Here is a 21749-nt window from a genome sequence, read left to right on the forward strand (position 1 = left end):
ATTTGGCGGAAGTGTTACCTTGAAGCCCCGCCCTGTTTTGTGTTGAACGCAAGACAACTGGAGAGCAAAAGTACAAGCAAGACAACAATTGGCTGCGACTTATGTCAATCATTAGTATCGCATTCAGGAAATCCCACCCCAAAGGTTTTCATTTCCGGTTGTATTTGAAGTTGTCCGTCTAAGTGGGAACTGCCAGGAACATACGTGAGTTAAACAGTTGCCAAATAAGTGTGGGGAAAATATCATAAAGACAGTTTTCAATCATTCTATGGATATATTTGTGTGCTCGCTTCAATCACGAAGCCATTACAGCTACTTCAGTAGCTACTGCGAACGAGTCGTTTGCACAAGGGACGATTTACCGACACATGAACGTCATGTTTAGAGATGAATTTAATTGAATGTAGTGTAATGGCAAGGGTGTAGGTGAATTTTGGTTTTAATTACAGCGCCACGTCAAGTTGCCTAAATCCATGGTCCGAAGCAACCAGAGCGTTTCACGTGACAGCTCTTCAACATGGCTGACAATCGGACTCCAACTTTGAATTTCAACATCGGGGTGCTCGGACATGTGGACAGCGGCAAGACGTCGCTGGCTCGGGCGTTGAGCAGCACGGCGTCCACGGCTGCCTTCGACAAGAACCCTCAGTCCCGCGAGAGAGGCATCACCCTGGACCTCGGCTTCTCCTCCTTCACCGTGGACCTCCCCGATCAGCTGCGGGAGAGCGGTGACCACCGGCGGCGGTATGACAACCTGCAGTTCACCCTGGTGGACTGTCCGGGACATGCCTCTCTCATTCGGACCATCATTGGAGGTGAGATGCCAGCGTTGTAGTTGGAATATGAGGTGTGTCAGAAACGTTCCAGGAATGGTGGCCCAAAAGGTATATTTCAAACCCAAACTATGGGGTTTCCTCATCAATGTGGGCCAGCTCATTAACAAGAGATCATTCGTTCAGTGCGCGAGAAAAGATGAGACTTGTGGTCGTGATGACAGAGCTGCGGGGATCCCGAAGACTCTAGGGGGATTAACTCGAAGGGGAAAATGTGTGGTTTGTAGTTTGGATTTAAGGTATATATTTTGTGACACGTCAGGGCGTGCTATACTCTCTTTCTCTCTCTCTCTCTTCTCTCTTTCTCTCTCTCTCTCTCCCTCCTGTCACAAGCACAGACCTATATTTTCAACCCAAATTGTATTTGCGCCATAAAATTGTATGAATGTATTTCCAACAGGCTCTTGTCCTTATTTCATTGCATTGCTTTTGGATGCACTGCTTCAGTAAACACGTGTATAGGGGGATGTTTGATTTCTTTTTTTGTTCAATCAGATTATTTCAGCCTCTCCTAATGACACTTTGGTTTGTTTTTGTTTTAAAGGGAGAAACTGTTGTATGCTGTATTATGTGACTACATTTAGTCAGACTTCAGTTTGAATTTATGATGAAAAGTAGTCAAAAGGACACATTCATGTCCTGAATCCTATTGTCCTGCTCATATTTCATAATTCCAGCAGGAGGCGCCATCTCCGCGGAAGTGAGATTATTTCTTGATTAATTATTGGGGAGGAGCAGCACGGTGGAAGGAGCAGCGCTGTAGACTAGTGGTTGGCACATCTGCCTTACAGTTCTCAAGTTTGGGGTTTGAAACTTGAATCTGGAGTTTTATTTTCACCCCGTGCTTGCGTGGGTTTTCTTTGGTTACCCCGCCTTCCTCTGACATTCCAAAAAACGTTATATTTCATTAAAATGTTAGCTTTATTGAATACACTAAATTACCCATAGATATGAATGTGAGTGTGAATGATTGTCTATATGTGCCCTGCGATTATCTGGCTGGTGTACCCCGGTGGTATAGGCTCCAACCAGCTCACCTGCCACGCTATTATAGAACAAGAGCTGTAGAAAATGGATGAATTGAATAGGCATTCACTTGCTCTTATTTGTAGTCTAAATTGTAATTGTATGTAAATATGCTATAAAAAAGGAGATCACTTCTCATCTGTACACTTTATACAATATAACTTCATCCCTGACGCAGTGGGGGGGCACATGTTAGAGATTAGAGTTGGAAGGAGAAAGTAGAAATAGGGGAATATATTTTAAGATCCCACCTCCCTTGTCCCAAGTGGGGAAATCACAGGAAATACATGGAGCCAAGTGGAAGCAGAGAAAAGAGTTGAGCACAGGAAAGCAAAGTCAGTAAAGGAAAGACAAGCAAGCGTGCAGGAGCTCTAGTTTCAACCCTCCAGCCCCTTACTCGCCTGTGCACCCCTGCAACTGATGTTTGTCTCCTTGTCTTTTCCTGTTTGTTTTGGTGTCGTCAACTTCATCCGTCACCGTCGCACATTTATATATAAACAAATAGTCAAACGCCTATCCTTTACTTACTTACAGCTCATTTCAGATAAACATTACACAGCTTTTGTATGTTTGTGCCTCTCATAGGGGCGCAAATCATTGACCTGATGATGCTGGTGGTGGACGTGGTGAAAGGGGTCCAGACTCAAACAGCTGAGTGTCTGCTCATTGGAGAGCTGACCTGTCCTCGTATGGTCGTTGTGCTGAACAAGACGGACCTTCTGCCAGCCAACAAGAGACAGAGCGCCATCGAGAAAATGACCAAGAGACTGCACAAAACGCTGGAGAACACCAGGTCTGCATCAGAGCACAGTAGAGGAAAAATACAGTCGTGCTAAAAACTATTGGCATCCCACTGGTGCCAATATTTTTGAGTACGACTATAAAAAGATATGCTTTTTTTCTTGACTATATGACATGAAATCACGACTAAACTTTTCCAGATTAGGTCAATTAAGATTACCATTTTTTTTTTCTATTTGGTAAATGCCAGAATGGTGAGAGGATTGTTTTAGACATATATATATATATATATATATATATATAATAGACAATACAGTCAGTGTTCACGCTGCCGTTTGCCACCTCGCCAATTGCTAATTGAAAGAGGATGTACCAAAGTCAATATTGCCCACGTTAGCCATGCTGGTGAATCAAAATTGCCTGCTTCAAAAGCCCTTCCTGATAAAAGTTAAGTTGAACGCTTTCATTCTGCTGTGTGTTAACAGTGTTAGTGGTTTAGTTTTTACCCCGCTTCGCAAAATGCTTCAATTCATCACCGGTTGTGGCCCTGGGAGGGGCGCCGTCCAGCTGCTGCTCACGTCGCAAACAGGCTCACAGGCTTTCCCAGCTGCGGGGAGCGGTGCGTCGGGGAAGATAAGACCCGATGCCGCTTGGCGCCTAATTGAAGCATATTATCGCAACGTACGTTTGAAATGTTGTTGGTTAATGTGTCCTGCAATTCATTCACATGAGTTCTCACAGCTGGTTAGCTTCCTTCTTCATCAATGCACGCCCCCCCCCCAAAATCAACACTATCTTTAGTTCAATTTCAACAAAAGGTGAGGTATGTAATTTAGACCAAGTAGTCCTGCTTTTGAAAATCTTTTACGATTATCTGACAGATTAAATTAGCCTACTAATATCTACCACCAAAGATTTTAAATATTCCTATCTTCAATTAAAAAGTTTGAAATTGAGACAATTCTCCTATTTCCTGAGCTAGATAAAGTCCTTAAAATCCTTCTTGAGGATTATTGAATAACAAGTGAATCATCTCAACACCTACTGTAATTAATAAGAACATTAATCAACATTTATTATAGTTTACCATTTCAACCACTTTTTTAGTGATGGAAAGTTTTTTCTTTATCTCTCCTCGGCTGACAGCAGTGCTACTGCGACTGGCAAGAGCATCATTATGCAGTATTACATTTTTACAAGGCATGAAGTTAAATCAGTAAGTCAATTTGATGGAAGGTTTTTCTTTTTACAATTCCATACGAAAAATATTTGTTATTCATATCAATTCATAACATGTAGGGCTGGACAGAAAAGAGTTGTTCATTTGTTGGCTGTATCCAATGTCGTGTTGGTCATACTAAAGAATAATTCATTTCATGTGTTTAGTGAATCATGCTGAAGATAAACTTACCACAAAAATTGCATGCTAAATCAAAATAGTAATATTTGTTTACAAAAACCAACAACCTTGCAATTAAAGTATTTTCCCAAATCGTAGCTCAAAAATATTAGCACCCCTGGCTCTACATACTCTAATAAATTCCTTAACTGGCATTATTCTGTATACGAGAGGAGACCAACTTTCATCAGTCAATAAAACATTATGAAATGTTAACGTGTCTGTTTTCAACTATTCTAGATTTAAAGACTGTCCAGTGATTGCAGTGGCAGCCAAGCCCGGGGGCCCCGAGGCTGCCGACACAGAGGAACCACAGGGGGTGTCTGAATTAATTGAGGTGAAAACCAGCACACTGATAGATCTGACTTTTAAAAAAAAAAAAAAAATTTGTATAAAGACTCTTATCAATGAAAATGACACAACCTACATTTGACGCTCAATTTGTATTGACACTTTAAAGCGATATTGATAGAATTAATGTAACTTTCTCATTGTGGTTGTAGTTTGTCGTGGTGTCGAACTAACACCAATCACAATAATAATCGTATTGTTAAAAAATTTCTTTCTGACGATATTAGTCTTTCTTTTTCAATTGGTATTGCATTTGATCAGATCGTGCTTCTTTAATCTGTGCCACTGAGCATTTGTATTGTCAGAGCCCTGTAATATTTGTTACATTAATTTAGCCGTTGGTGAATTTAAATCAATTTTTTTTCCTTTAAATTGATCTCATTCAGTAATTGTTGATTTGATTAATTGCATCTGTGATCGACTGGCGACCAGTCCCGGGTGTAGACCGCCTCTTCGCCCAAAGTCAGCGGGGATAGGCTGCAGCTCACCCATGACCCTATAGAGGATAAGTGGTATAGAAAATGGATGGGTTTATTGTATAGTGCAGTAACTCCATTGAAAAAAAGTTAAATACATTTTAAGAACATTTAATATACATTGAACTTTTTAAAAATAATTATTTAATTTTGAATTGTACAATTAAAAATGAGTGAAATATTATTTTGTTAATTAAAATAAACTGTTACATATTTTACAGTCACATTTTATCTTTTTTTTTAACATCATCTATGAATGACATGGGCCATCTCTCTATTTTAAAATCAAATGTGGCCCATTAGTGCAAAGGTTTGCCCACCCCTGTTCTAGAGTGTCCATATGTCCTACATTGCTATCCAAGTTAATATTTAAGTCTCAAATGGGTACAATAGTATGAGGATAATCATGTTTGTGTGTATGTATTTATGTTATCTTCTCTTGTTTCAGCTATTAAAAAAGCAGACTTACCTCCCACGGAGAGACCCAGGAGGCGACCTACTCATGGCTGTGGACCACTGCTTCTCCATCCGTGGCCAGGGAACAGTCATGACTGGGACCATCCTGCGGGGGTCACTGGCCATCAATGACACCATAGAAATTCCAGCCTTGAAGGTACATTACACTTTGTGAAATAGTGAAGTAGCCTTCAAAAGTAGCCTTAAATTGGGCAAACATAGGGAGGAATGGGGGGCCGTGTGGGTCACTTGAATGTCATCAGTTTGCGAGGATATCGCCATTTTAAACAGTGCACATTGAACTAGTTGGTGTACATCATCATGCAGCACAAGAAGGCATGCTCAGTCACTGCCATACTTACTGTTAGTAATAATTATTTATAAGTGCTCTTCATACAAATTGTTTGCACGCTCTGACTTGCATACAATACCATCGGAATAGAACTGTCGCAAACTGGCAACCCTCCTAAACAGTATTTATTGTATAGAAGTACAATCTCAAAAGTGAACCTAGGAGTTTTGGCTGCAGTTCCCTTTTTTTTTTTTTTTTTTTTTTTTTACCTCATAGTGGCGATAAATTATTTAAATTAAAAGTCATTTGTAGGCAAACTGTTGTAGATTCATTTCTCCATCTCCTGTTGCCACTCACTTTGACCAAGACCCAGAGCAATGTGTAATGACTGATTAATTCATTGGTAGTTTGTCAAATATCATTTCATGTGAGTTTTGTTTGTTTTTATTAAAACAGTTTACCTTTTTCACCCAAATCAGATCCAAAGTAGTGTTTGTTGAAGTTGAAGGTGGTAGATGTTTGAATTAAGTGACATAAAATGTAAATGATAGGAAGGTTTAGTGGTACAGTAACTGGATGAATGGGTAATAATACCCATTATTCAGCTGCCCCCTGATCCAGTATGTTCCACTAACGTGTATGTGTTCACTGTGATGGGTTAAATGCAGAGAACAAATTTCGTGTACACGCATGCATGTTCATGACAATAAAAAATTATTCTAATTCTAATTATAATACAGTGTCTAGGCTGTACAAATGTAATATAAAATAAAAAAGTTGACAAAAATACAGTATAGAGTTTTTTCTGCATCAGATTTGATCATCCATCCATCCATCCATCCATTTTCTGTACCGCTTTATCCTATATTATTTTATTCTAATGTAAGTTTGCCAGTTTATTAAATAAACATTGATTTAAATAAGGAGTGAGCAAACTTTTCTGCTCAAGGATTTCATTTTATTTTTAAAATACATTTTTAGATGATATAAAAAACTTAAAACATGTATGATGTGTATGTAAAATAGTTAATTTTAATAATACAGTAATTAAATTTATTTCTGTTGTTATTAATTATAATTCCAATTACTGAAGTAATTATTTAATTCAATAAAATATGTGAAATGTTGGCGGCACGGTGTTCCGACTGGTTAGCGCATCTACCTCACATTTCTGAGGACCAGGGTTCAAATCCCGGGCCCGCCTGTGTGGAGTTTGCATGTTCTCCCCGTCCCTGTGTGTTTTTTTTTCGGCTACTCCGGTTTCCTCCCACATCCCAAAACCATGTATGGTAGGTTGATTGAAGACTATAAATTGCCCGTAGGTGTGAATGTGAGTGCGAATGGTTGTTTGTTTCTATGTGCCCTGCGATTGGCTGGCGACCAGTTCAGGGTGTACCCCGCCTTTAGCCCGAAGATAGCTGGGATAGGCTCCAGCATGCCCACGACCCTAGTGAGGACAAGCGGTACGGAAAATGGAATGAATGGAATGTTAAATGTTTGTGTAATTGTTTACTTCACTACTATTTCATTATTTATAACAAAGCAATTAATCAATTGTTTAATGAAGGAAATAAAAAATGATAAATACATTTTAATCAACCACTTAAAAAAAAAAAAAAAAAGGCTAAATTAATGTGACTAGTACAGTACACTTGCTTTGATAAGCACTTGATAATGTAAATGTTAGGTGGCCTTGATTAAAGAAAAGAGAGGACTATGCTTCTCTCACCCCGGATTTAAAGGGTTATACTATAATATAAGGCATAGCAGTAAAGAGTTATATTTTTAATGAAAATATAATATATATATATTTATTTTTCTATTTATTTTTATTAGTTCTATTATTTTGCTTTATTATTTTGCTTTAAGTTAGATTTTTATCTATGTATAGCACTTTGTTTCAGCTACGTGTTTTTTTTAAAGTACTCAAAAAATAAAGTTGAGTTGAGAATACAGGAAACTCTATTGAAATGTCCCTTCGTGAGAATTATTTAGATTGCATTAACTTGTGTTTAGACTTAAGATATGTTATTCTCTCACGTCTCTCCCACCAGGTGACTAAGAAGGTAAAGTCGATACAGATGTTTCGGAAGCCAGTGTCGGGGGCCATGCAGGGGGAACGTGTGGGTGTGTGCGTGACACAGTTTGACCCAAAGTTGTTGGAGCGCGGGCTCGTGTGCACCCCGGGCTCCCTGCGCACCGTCTTTGCTGCTGTCATCTCCGCCAGGAAGATCGGCTACTTCAAGGGCTCCCTCAGCACACGGGCCAAGTTCCACATTACGGTGGGACACGAGACTGTCATGGCGAGGGTGACCTTTTTTGGCCTGCTGCCAAACACGCCACATCAAGAGCCCTGCTCGCTGGAAACGGCCTTCACCTTCGACAGGGAGTACCTCTACCAGGAAGGCTACGTCACCGGCCAGCGAGAGTCCAGTTCAGGACCCGAGCCAGAGCAGTGGGCACTGTTGGAGTTTGAGCGGCCTGTCACGTGCCCCTTACTCTGCCTGGTGATTGGCTCCAAGCTAGACGCGGACATCCACGCTAATGCATGCCGCTTGGCCTTCCAAGGGCGTCTGCTGCACGGGTTTGAAGATAAAAGCTACGCTGAGACGGGCCTCCCTCGCCTGCTCATCTACAAGACCAAACACAGGGAAGGGCAAGTGGAGAGGGTGAGTGGTCGTTAAAAAGGTTTTTTTTGTTTTTTTTTGCTTTAAAATGGTATTCATTGCTGGATAAGAACAGAGAGCCCTTCTAGGAATAGCAAAAAAAACCCCACAAATAATTGATTCCCCCCAATTGTTTGTAATTGCTTATACGGTGAACCCCTGTTCATCATATGTTCCAGGCCCAGGCGCAATAGGGGAAAATTTGCAATATAGAGAGACCAGATTATTATTTTTTTGTTCTACCTCTCCCACACACTTTAAACACTTTTAAACTTAGTAAAACACACTTTTTAAACACATTGTAAACATATTTGAATGAAAAAATAACCAGATATATAGAAAATATTGCACATATTATAGTGTCGGTGTTAGATACATGCATGTGCCTTTATGAAGAGGCAGGGCCTAGTGGGGTGGCGTGTGAGTGTCTGGTCGTGAGCCGTGGAAGACAACAGCTTCTGTGTGCTTGCTAACCATCCAGGCTAAATTTAGCTGCTCACCCACATAAAAAGCTTGTCTTTCAGTCGAGATGAATCCTTCATCCTTCATTATGCTTTCTTGACACCAATCAATCTACTACTTTCCTATTTAGACTGGGATTTGGTGGCATCTCTGGGTGTTTCAGAAAGAGTATAAAAATACGTGGATTGGTGAATTTTGTACTGACATGCTGGGGATAGGGTCCACAGAAATATTGTGACTTTGCAAGTAGTGAATCGCGAATTTTCAGGGGAATGACTGTACTTTGCGTTTGCCTCTGTGCCCTCTCGCTCACCCTGCAGTCCTCCTGCTGCTCCCAGTACTTTGAATGTTTCTCATTGCTGGTGGCACTGGAGCGTGATTCGCAGACAAAGCCCATATTGTGTGTTCACAAACAGACACGTACACACAAACAAGCGTGCATCGACAGTCGCGGTGAGCGGCATTCGAGGCATGTGGGTGCACATGCCTGCGACACAGAGGTGCGTGCGGGTGGCCGCCTGACGCCACTTGCCTCGTCTAGCTGTCAGAGACTGGCGCTGTTTGGATACACCTGAGTGGCACAGAAATACCCACACCGCTCACTGTTCACATGACTTACCCCACGTTCTCTTCGAACGTGGGGTAAGTCATGTGAACGCGTTCACTTTCAAAGTACACACTTCTACGCAGAAGTCTTGCATTTTAATGACTTTTTCATAGTATCATTTGGACATTGTAAAACTATAATAGAAAGAAGAAACAATAACACAACTTTGTAGAAGGGTGCTTCATGGGCAAGGAATTTATTTTCACAGTTTGAGTCACAGTGAGTCACAACTATAATGGCAGCACCTGTAGGAAATAGCCTACTGACTAACAACACAAAAATGACTTTCGACAATTATATTTTCATTTTTGTTAACAGTTCGGCCTTGGCAGAGGCATTCAAGCTACAGAGTGACATGCTACTTATATATGGTTATTATGACATTGCTAAATCAACAAATCCATCCATACATACATACATAAAGGCTAAACAAAATTATTATTTAATAATTGCTACAGCTGACTTAAATTAACAGTCACAATGTTGAATTAAAGTAAAGTATTATATATTTAGTACAAATATAAGTGCTCTCTTTTTTTTCCTTCTCCCCACCATAGTACAAAAATATTTTGTACATAGTGTGACCGCCATCTTCACACAACATGAGTAAGAAGCTACACATGTATTTAGCTTCCATTTGCGTGTTGGCCCTCGTGCCGGGGTGAAATTCAGGTCGTGGGTCAAGTGTGCAAAGTAGTTTGCACCTCAAGGTGTTGATGGCTTCAATCCTCAATTCTCAAGTGAAACGATGCGTGCAGGAGGTCAGAGTCAGACGGGTCGTCATGTGGCATTCTCTGGTTATCAGCTAGCAAGTTATAATTTTTTTTTTTTTTTTTTTTTTGTGCTGGACACTTTGCTGTCATTGTTGAGATATGACTATTTGTACTGTCTGACAGACGTCTATAGCCACTGTATGCTTCTTTTTATCAGCGCATCAGTCACGCTTGAGGGTCAAACATTCAAGAGTGAATGAGGGTAGGCAAAAGAGAGGACGAGCTCGTGGCGGTGCTGGAGGATGCTCAGAGACAGAGCGCTGCCCTCCTGTTATCAGATTAGTGATGGATGATAAGCAAGGAATACAAACAAACGGCATAAAATGCGAAGGAACGAGGAACCAGAGACAGCCAGGCGGCAAGACTAGAAGAATGTGCCAGTGGTGGGCCTGATTAGTGCACGTGACATAGTTGTCCTCACACTGCCATCATGGCTGACATTTTCCCCGCTGTAATAAGATTAGTTTGTGCGCCATTAATCAAGCACTTCCAAACACGTCCTGCGCTGCGGTTCAGCTGTTCACGTTCTTCCTCTTTGTGTCACGGGCAGGTGACGGACGACTACACTGTGATTGGCCGCAACCTGTTCAAGAAGGAAACGAACTTGCAGATCTTTGTGGGGCTGAAGGTCACTCTGTCAACGGGCGAAACGGGCGTCATCGAGGGCGGGTTTGGACAGAGCGGAAAGTTCAAAATTCGAGTACAAGGTAAGGACCAGACGTTTTCGAGTGGCTCAGCCAGTTGGCTTAGTTAGACACAAGTTGTCTTCTCCTTCAGTACACGCCCCAAACCCTTTTTTTCAGACTTTTGGGGCTCGGCAGATTGTTTTCAGGATGTGGTAAGAGTGGTAGGGCTGACATCTCTAGTCACATTCTCAGGATTCCTCTGAGGATTGCCTGTGTTCCGGGGGAAATCTGTTCTGTATTTATTTTACCTTCTGTTGCTCCAAACCCAGTGCTCCACACCGGGAGGGGAGAGAAAACAAAAACATATAAAAAAGAGCGCCTCACCTACATCCTCTTCACTGACACGCCCACACACTCGCACACGCAGACACACACACACACACACACACACAGTCTTAGGAAATCATAGTGCTGGTTACTGTGTTTCAAGGAACAGTACTTTTTGTTGAGTATTTATTACACAATACTTATTGTGATCTTTTTTTTCCATCTCACACTTGACAAATACCCCAAATAAAAAAAAAAATACCCAAAAATCCTCAAACTAATAAAAACGAAACTAGAATGAACTATTATAACCCTGCCCTACTGCGGGGCCAATGCCAACGCCGAATTTCATTACTTTAAACGACAGTGGGTGAAAATGAGGCTGCATGTTGAGCCCTTAGTCCAGAAAAGTGAATGTGAACTGCAAAGTGTAAATGTAACTGACACATTAGTATGAAGAAATACTGATTTATAGATGGCGTCTTTCAAACAATCAGCGTTGAAGTCGACATTCGGCATCTACAATGTTGTGTTGCATGCTTATGTTGTGGGGAACTACACAACTTATTTATTCTACTCAGTCTGCTTGGTTTTGTTGTTTTTTTTCCTTTATTTTCCCATTGTAGTCCTTTATTTATTTGGTTTAAAATTGCTTTTTCACAGGACAGTCTTTATAATCTACTGGTAACTTTGGTTGCTACAATGATAATAAAACAAATGCATCATGCCTTTATAATAGACAACCAACCACGTGCTCAAAATATTCCTCCCCCATCTGCAGTTGATTAAATAACAGTTTATTTATTCTGGCCACTATTTGCGGAAATGCGGTAAGATGTATAGTGTGTGAGTGTGAATCTGTCACGGGCTTTTGCTAATAGTGCATCACTAATGAGGAAGCAAGCTTTTCAGTGGAATGTTTCATAGCAATATTATCATTCCTCTGTCATGAGAGAGACATTTTTATTCCCTCTATACAAGGTAGATGATGAACTTGTGTTGTCTGTACACCAAAACGACATTTTAGGAGGCCTTTATTTGTGCCAACGTATTTTTGGTGAATTATTTAAAAATGTTACGATTATATTTCAATTTATGTCAAGTAAAACTGGACTTTAAAAATTTAATAAAAAAGAAATACCGCGAAACGGCAAAGACAATACTGTGGAGCGATCACATCAGTGTCTACTCGAACGCTCATGGTCTCCACATAAAATAAGATCATCTTTAGTACTGCGCAGTGAGCTCATTAACAACATGCAGTAAGTCTCTACCACATCTTTTTACATCGGTAGGTACTGTTGTTTTGGTCAGCAACAGCATTCAAAATGGGCTCAACTGTGTCACGACATCATGTCTAACGACAACATCTGTGAAGTGACATAATTACAGTTACTGCCCATTTTGTGATGGGGGCACAGCTAGAATAGTGGGCAAAATGTGGCCCGGGGTCCACACAAGGCTGTTCTTTAATCTGGCCCACCGAACATGTATATTTTCAAAAATTCTGTAATATTTGTTGCAATGTTACCATTTTTCCCCAAAACTGGTTAAATAAAATGTATTTACAGTGGAACCTCGGTTTTTGATTAATTCATTCCAAAAGGTCTGACTGAAGCCAAATCGTACAAAAACTAGAGCAGTATTTATATGTGAAATCAAAGACTCTTGATGGTGTTGACAGCGAGAAGGAACGAGGGAAGGTCAGAGGTTATTGTTTGGAAGGGGAATCCACCATTTTTGTACTTCGCTACGAGTTCTCTCTTGAATTCTCTTGTGTTTCTGGTCTTCGTTATAAAGGACCGGCACTGAGAACTTTCTTTGGCCCCATGGTGGCTTATTAAATAGTCACGATCAATAAATAAGCAAAGAAAACATCAAAATGCTTCTGATGAACGTAGCGATGTGCTGCTCAGTGTCGCTCACTCGTGAGAGGAGGTGCTGCATTCTGTAACACAGCAATGTCTCACCAAACTAAAATTTAGATGACAAAATATAATATTGACAAAAAAAACAGCAAACACTAAGAGCATGAAACTATTTTACATGGAGATTTTATTTATCTATCTATTTAGCTCATCTACGAATGACTTGGCCCATGTGTTGGTTTAAAAAAATTTGAAAAAAAGAGTGCCTACCCCATGATATGTTTAATTTAGAGAGAAGAGGACTCTACTTTGTGTTTGCATGTGAACACAAGTTCATTCAAGTCTGTGCACGCTGGTGTAGCCACAGCTAGCAGAGATATCTCACAGGGCTGGCTACAAGCATAACGACCCTTACATTGGCATAATGATAACAACAAGAATGCTGGCGCCATTATGCATGAGGCCAGACAGACAGTGTGTTAAGCGATGAAACCAGAACATCGCTTACCTTCCGTGTCCAAAACCGCAGACCAAATTAGCAGCCAGTTTGAAAAGAGGGCACAAATAGAAAGACAGAGGGGCAGAAATGTGACTCAGCATGAGGAGCGTGACGCACTCGCTCATAGTTCTCAGGGAATTAAGGTCAAGGCAGACAGTAGACGGGGGGCACACAGTTGGAGTGAATGTCGGGATCCTCCAGATGTCTCCTTGACGAACAGAGACCTGTTTTTCTGAACATTTTCAGCTGTTAAATCTGAAGAATGAGGGCTGCAGGTCATGTGGAGGAAAGCACATGTGCTTCTGTGAATCTGGTGATGAACTTCACAAAAATACACGCTTGCCAGCGCAGTGTGAGATTCAAAAGTTGTATCAAAAAGCCTTACATTTGTTTTTGTAGTTGTAGTATATAAAGCTCGAGACTACGATCAAAATGGTTGCATCTGCAATCCTTCTTTTCAATGTAAGCGAGTAAAAATGTCATGTGGTCGCATTCGCTAGTGCATGTTTTGATTATCCCTTAACACAGTCTCTTTATAAGATATGGTTGAAAGTCACCATTCTTTTCACTGCTTTAGTCAATCTCCACCTGCACGCTGTCCTTTCTGAAGAAAGAGTGCCTTCTCGTTATTATGAATGGGGCGGAAGACTTATTTCAGCCGGTGTGTGTGTGTGTGTGTGTGTGTGTGTGTGTGTGTGTATATATATATATATATATATATATATATATATATATATATATATATATATATATATATATATAATAATATGCATTGTGCTGCTGTACCTCCCCAAAAGAACAGTGGCACTTCAACACCACTGCAAACCACACTTGCGGTGTAATCACAGATGAGTAGTATTAAGAATTTGATAATACGCTTGTCAATCGGATCTCATCAGTGTTGGCTTCTCTGTTGGCCTGAACTGACATGCAGTCACAACCCAAATTATTATTATAATTGTTCATATTTTTTGTCTTGGCTGCACTTCTTCCAGTCCATCTACTGTATGTAGATGTTAGATTTTTGTTTTTTTGTTTATTTTTGGGCCAATCAGATTTCAGCCTCCATATGTTGTCATGTCAATCTAATCTGCTCAGGGATGTAACAATTCGATTTGATTCAAATCACGATTTATGGTTGCTGATCTGATTCAAAGACAATATTGGTTCATTTAGAATGATTCAATCCGAAATGAGTCAGTGGCTGAAAACGATTGAAATAACTTTTTAGTCAAAAATCTAACCAGTGTGAGTGTGAAATAAATACCTGGTTACTGGATAATGCACATGAAATTGTGTTGATTCTTTCTTTCCTTTGTTTCTTGGTTTAACATTAAGAATAATTTCCGAATGACGTTTTATCAGGTGGCTGGTGATATTAACTGTATTCCCTGATCGTTTTTGATTACTGCAAAACCAAAATGAGGCCATACTTCTGATTTTAGCTTTGCAAGATGTTCCAGTGGTTAAGTTTACCGCTCTGCTCAGTGCTCGGGCATCTCTCCTGCATTATGCATGCGCACTTCGTAGGGGATCATGGGAGATGTGGTTTCCTTCTCAGATCGGCCCACTCAGTAGCGCCAGAAAAAAAACTACACTGTTTGAGTCTCCCAAGATCCCTTGCCACGTCACAAACAGATCAACTTAATAAACTAACACTTCTCACGCATCCATATGTCTGCCGTGTTTAAATCCAATGCTTTATTTCCTAGTATCGATCTAATCGATTGATTATGTTTTAAAACGATTCAAAATTGATTTATGTCATCTGAGAGGCCAACTTGCTCAGCCCAGATCGATGCAGTTTGATCATAAGGATATAAGTAAATTGATACATCGATAAAATGAATGAATCATTACGCCCATGACGTTCGGAGTCAGTCATAGTGCTGGCCGATGTAACTTAAACTATATTAGCAATGGGCGTGTTACTTGAAACAATCAGATTTCAAATTCGCCTCAGAGGGCCAGCTAGCCAGCCCACATAATGTCACCATTTTGCCTCTCTTTCGACTAACAAAACACGTTTGTAGCAATCTGCACACATGAATATATTTAATAATCACTGTCTCTGGTGAGTTTTTTGTTGTTATAGTACATTGCAGCATGATTGTTGTGGTATTAAGAGGTAGATTAAGGCAGGTACTGAAGGCCCAGGTACAAAATGCATGGCCCGCCACTGGCTCTCAAATAAAGTGTCCAATGAGTATAGGATATAGAATAGTCTCTCCCCTTTAGAGATCTTCATATGGCATGAAGGTCAATGTTTTTTTTTTTTAGTAAATAGAGAATTAAAAAACATAAACGTGTCTTCGGATCTTTTCTTCAGAGGGTCTTCTCGCAGAAACCAAGCAGTTGCTGTCCTCGACCGCTTCCAAGAAAAAGGGGAAGGGGGGCGGCAAAGATGGAGGCACTGCAAATGAAGACGAGCCTAAGACGGACACTCGGCACGTTAGCATTCACTTGGATTTCAAACGCTACGTCTTTGACCCCCACAAGAAGATGGTTCAGTTGTGACCCCCGGCGCCCATTTGAACATTCAACAAGACTCTTTGTCCTTGGAGCAGCGCTGCACTGACTTTATTTTATGGTGGTGGAAAATGCTTCAATTAAATGATGTAAAATGATATAAAGTAGCTGAAACTGCTGGGGAGAAAGTATCATCTCACCTTACAAAGATGAACTCGATTCACTCTCCTGACAATAATGCATTAGATTTTTTATAGCTCTTGAAATCTGATTTGCAAATAATAATTTCTTTCTGTAGACATCCAATAACGGTAGATTTTTAAACCGCTTGAGTTGGGAAAAAAATGGTGTTATAAAGCAATCATGTTTTTATCATCTGTCTATTTCTCTGTCACTGGGGTCAATGATTAATCATGCAGTTATTTTCTTTTCAACACCATTTCTTGAAATGACAACAGTGGAAGGGTTTTGATCTGCAATTATGTCAGATTAAATGGAAAAATCACACAAATAAAACAAACCCTATCAGAAACTTCATTTGCCTTTTTTTTTTTTTTTTTTTTGGCATCTTCACTTGTGATGTGATTTGTTAATCATTGTCACGAATGCAATCAGCACTGCTCCAAAATGAGGTGAATTAATTAGCAGGGGAGGGAAAAAAAAATGCCATTACAAAATGAATTTGTGTAGCAGTACCAAGGGGATGTTCAAACCCATTATAACCTAGATTGTTGTATAGTCACACTGACTCATACTTACTGTAGAGCTTAAGCCTCAGTGGATTTACAAACACAAGGCAATACTGAGTGAGCAATACCCTAACCTTTACCTCTTTAAACAATCATGACGGTAGACGTCTAATGATTAAGCGACAACTAATCGATTGTCAAATTGACTACTATTTTGATGATCGATTTGTCGTTAAAAGTCCTTAAATGAAAATTGTGTGAATCCTTGGAATTTCAGCCACAATAAAAAAATGTATATTTCTGTAATCCTGCATGAATGCAGACTGATTATATTTGTGTTTAATCAAAATAGGAAACTTGCAAACGTCTTCTTTGGAAAACAATGTTCAACATTTTTACATGATTATTGATTTTTTTATTTCTATTTTTCCACCCATGCAGTTGCTTGTACAGTATTGCATTTCATTGGGGGTGCCTGGTCTACGTAAATGAATACATTCCCATGCTGCTTTCCAGGAAATTGTTGCAAAATGTCTTCAGAAATGGAGCCATACATCAGTCTGGCTGAAAACCCTAAAGATGATGTGTGTAATGTATTGGCTGTGAGCTTTCAGGGGAGGGGCGGTGGATCCTTACTATGTAGCGGATGATGTCAGCAAACGACCGCTGTGAACGGTGCTTCTATCTTAGCAGGAATCTGAGGAAATTGGAGAGAGCGGGAGTAAGAGGGGACACTGGAAGGTTTGTTCCCCTGAGTGACAGTCCTTTTAGTCTTATCTCCTCGCGTTCCTCTTATAGAAAAGGAGAGGCAGAGAGAGTAAAACATATTCGTTTTACTCTTGTGTCTCTACAGGTTCGCTTTCTAAGCAGCAGTCATTCGTCAGCCATTCTCATTTTTACTTCTGTCCTTCATGCGTTCCAAAATGAATCCCTCATTGCACACCCTAATAATCTTCAGCATAGTCAATTAAACATACTTTCACAGTCAATTTATTTGATATAACTATCGTCTAATTTATGCAACTTTAAAAAAAAAAAAAAAAAAAAAAAAAAACCTAGTTGGTCCCAAAATCGATCTGACATGCACTAACCAGCCACAATAGCAGGTACACGATCTAATAAAAAAGCTGAATCAAAAAGTCTCCAGTAATGCTCAATTTACAGGGACACAGTCATAGCGGTGTTAATGTTTATTACTAGTGAATCATGCAGACAGCTATTTTTAATAAATGCTGAAAAAAGGGCACCAGAATGTAAAAATCAAAACAAAGAAAACTTTAACGCTAACTACAACTCCAATTATGAATTGTATTCTCGTTAAACTCATACCTCTTGAACGGTGCCAGTCAATAGAGTGATCATTATCTTTGTAAAAGCCGAATTTTTGGTACAGCTTTTGTCTTCCGTGAAAAACGGTGTTTTGACATTTTCAACCAAATGTTTATTTTATGTGATTCGTATATAAACAATCATAGCACACATACTAAAAAAATGAATGAACCAAAAGCTATTTAACATTGAGAACCACATAATTGAAATAAAAAGATAACGCTTAATATGCACCATTTGTCAGTATTTCTTAGCCAAGATGATTACGTGGCTTCCTTGATAAAGAACATCCTCTTTTCTCATTAAAGCGGACATGGGAGCGGAGGCTCGCTTCACTCCCCCCTCGTCAATCTTAACGTGCATGCTAATCCGGTTGTGTTTGTATGCGAGCGAAGCCTTCTGAGCTTCGTTGAGGACGCTTGTGTAATCTGCGTTTAAAGACTGACGAGACTTTGGCAGGGGCCTGACACACAGGGAGGCTGTGGGACTGTGGGCTCACCTGTACATTATACACACGAGCACAAAAGGCGGACCCTTGATGTCATGAATATTTTGGCTGCCTTTACACTCTAATGACCAATTCCACTTTGAGGACTATACAGTATTTACATTTATTTTCAAGTCACAGATAGTTTTGTTTATATACATGTAGAACTACACAATGTCAACATCAGGCAGTAACATCACAGAAGTAAACAATAATAAATCATACAAATATAAATGTTTGGTTGGCAATGGATTGACTCTCCCTCCTTTTGGTTCCAATGCAGGCAACCTCCACATTACTCTACTGACCGATGTCTGCATTCTCCTCTAATGCAACAATTATATTATGTTTAATCGGTTGCAACTGATATGACTTTGCGGCGTTATGCCCATAACCCATTGTTTTGGGTTATTTGATTCATAACCAATTTCAAAGGCAAATTTGAAAGAGGCTTAATTTTGATATGATTATAACTGATTACGGTGTATAATTTATTGTAATTATTTTGTGCCCTGCGATTGGCTGGCAACCAGTTCAGGGTGTACCCCGCCTCCTGCCCGATGATAACTGGGATAGGCTCCAGCACTCCCGCGACCCTTGTGAGGATAAGCGGCTCAGAAAATGGATGGATATTTTAAATCCTTCTATGTGGCATATTTTGAATTAGACTATTTAGGAGTAAAAAAAAAGTGGTGTAAATTAGTGGTGAGTCAAAAAAAATCAATATATCGTCATGTATGATATTGTCTCATAATACAGTACTAAGTTCAGTTTCTGCAGTTACAGTAATTATAAGTTTAGCTTTTTAATTTGATATGAATATCATTATTCTCCTCAATGTAGTGCCAATATGGCACAGATGAAGGATCATTGAAAACATTTTAGTATGCTTAATTAACCAGCTTGAGGGAGGCGGTCCTGTCTCATGCAAACTAAAGCGAGTACGGCTTTCGTTACCATGATGACCAGGGGTGGAGCAAGGGGGTTGCAACAAGGCTTGCGGAAGTGGGGCCCAAAAAAGCAAGTGCCCATAAAGGTAGAAAAAGCATCCATCGTATTTTCACTTCGTCACGAGGCTGCTGAAATAGACTTTTACAACAAACAGTTCTTAGTTATTTCGCTTTGAGTTTAGCAACTGTATTTTTTCCTGCTCTCCTTGGTTTTAATTGAATAGTTTTATTTTGCGTTATCAAATTATTTCATTTGCCTTCTTGTAATTTTGTAATAATTAATAATTTAATAATTAGTGTGCAGATATTTGCATGTGGAAAATGAAGTGGAGTGGACACATCCGTAAACACAAGCCGTCAGAATTCAGAATTTTTCAGAAAATTCAGAAATTCAGACAGATTTTCAAACATAGGTAGCTCAAAAATGTCTAATTTCACATTTGATGGGTGGGCAAGCCAACTATTTGTATACAAGCAAGTCAATTTTCCATAACATGTCCGCTTTAAAAACGTACACACTAAAACTACATGCATCCATCCCTTCTCTGTACTGTTTTCCTCCTTTACTCGGAGAAAACCCACGCAGGCACTGGGGGAACATGCACTCCACTCCACACAGGACGGCCATAGGCCTGATTTGAACAAAAACTACATGTACATATTAAATGGGTAGAATTCCTTTTTTTACTAAGAAATATAATTCTATTTACGATAAATCATATCCAATAGGAGTGAATCACTGCTCCTGAAAAAAGCTCGAAAGTGGAAAAGTGAAAAAAAGAGTATCTATGTTCACGTCACAAAGCCTGTCTATACGAGTTTTACCTTCAGTTATATAGATATATCTTCTTTTCCCCCAATCTTATATGTATGTTTATCGTGATATTATCATCATCCTCATGCGTTATTCTTTCCACCCTGAGTGTAAATCCAGCCCAAGTTGCACCGTTCCCTCGTCACAGTTTCCCCATTCAGCTCCACTTTTACAGCTCCCTTTCGTGATAACACACAGACGTGATGATTTTCCCTCCGTACGCGTGTAACCGGGTAACCTCGAGGTCACGACAGTAGCTGCGGGTCAACCTCTGAGCAGCCCAATGTTTACAGATGGGAAATGAGCGTCGATGTGCACAGATAACAGGCATGCTTCTCCCAAGACAAAGGAGCACAGAGGAGGGGGCAATTGACAAGGCTGAGGAGGACGACAGAACCAGTTTCAAATGTGTCTCAAGGCAGAGGAGATTGAAAAGACTAATTAGCCGCCATTTGACTGATAAATGGCTGCAACATTAATTAGCTATTTAACCACTGGGGAGCCTCCAAACATGTTCTCCTTGTATTAAAGTCTCGCCCTGAATTACATTCTTTTAAGGTTTTAGTTGCCACTTCAAAACAATAAAACTTTATTCACATGAATCTGGGGTTTAACTACTTTGTCAATAATCAGAGGGAGAAAGGAATTGCTGAACCAATGCTACGCGATTTTCTCCAAAGTCTTCTTAATATAAAGAGCAATGAAAAGTTGACAAGTCCACTTTCAGGAGCAAAAGTAAAATGTAAAATTCAACATCCATTCACAATCATGTTCATTTAATAAAACAGGCTGGACAGTAGACTTCCGCTATTTGCGGGGGATAGGAACTTGGCCCGATTGCGAATAGCGAAAATCTGTCAATAATTGATACCCATCATAATTGCATTGATTGTTTTTTTTTTAACCCCCCAAAAATCTTGAATAAGCAGGGATATAGTGTTTTCCAGAAGAAAAGGGGGTCACGCTCCCCCCCCCCCCCCCCCCCCCACACACACACACAAAAGAAGAAGAATATTAAAAATTATAGCGAACACCTCTCTAAAAAAAGGCAACACAGGCTTGTTTATATTTGTCATTCACAGTTGAGGTTTACAGTAAAACTGAGAAAAAAGAAACAATGATAGTCTGCTATTTTAATGCACACGTTGTTAGTTATTACAAGCCTTCAATTGACCGAAACGGAGCAGCCCCGACTGTTACCGTTTCCGGATATACTTATCCTCTCGTAGAATAACTATTAGCAATGACTGACATCACAACACATTACATGGGGGGGGGGTGCGCTGAAGCTACCGTATTCTTGAAGTGACTGACTTAAGCCGACGCAACAATTTGTGTAGCATTAAATAATGTACTCAAATATAGGAATATACAAATTCATATTGTACTAAAATTGTAATAAATATAACGGGATGAATTCATTAAAAAATGACTAAAGTTATGAATGTGCTAATTCAATGTCTACAATGTCTATATAGGCTATAGGTACTGCAGTATAATTCAGCAGCTGCGTGAATCTTTTATTTTTAATGGCGCAACTGCACCTTATGATACAATATTGCTATTGTGACCTCCAGCTGCTTAATCAATGACAGACGCAGCATGTAGC

General features: G+C 39.8%; 1 protein-coding gene and 1 long non-coding RNA gene across 2 annotated transcripts; one reads left to right on the forward strand and one right to left on the reverse strand.

Annotated features, from left to right (window-relative positions):
- Positions 1–132: 132 nt before the first annotated feature.
- eefsec (eukaryotic elongation factor, selenocysteine-tRNA-specific) lies at positions 133–16389 on the forward strand. Its single transcript, XM_061688655.1, has 8 exons — positions 133–204; positions 450–815; positions 2445–2652; positions 4240–4336; positions 5275–5439; positions 7629–8243; positions 10633–10789; positions 15732–16389. Exons 2-8 carry the CDS (start codon positions 518–520, stop codon positions 15917–15919), a joined length of 1728 nt encoding a protein of 575 aa, XP_061544639.1. The 5' UTR covers positions 133–204; positions 450–517; the 3' UTR covers positions 15920–16389.
- Positions 7905–13505, reverse strand: LOC133409091 (uncharacterized). The gene is made up of 2 exons (XR_009769365.1): positions 13412–13505; positions 7905–8206 (listed from the first exon to the last, which is right to left on the reverse strand). It is a non-coding gene; the product is annotated as an uncharacterized LOC133409091 (long non-coding RNA).
- Positions 16390–21749: the final 5360 nt, after the last annotated feature.

This window comes from Phycodurus eques, chromosome 10, assembly GCF_024500275.1.
Source record: "Phycodurus eques isolate BA_2022a chromosome 10, UOR_Pequ_1.1, whole genome shotgun sequence".
Lineage (NCBI taxonomy): Eukaryota > Metazoa > Chordata > Actinopteri > Syngnathiformes > Syngnathidae > Phycodurus > Phycodurus eques.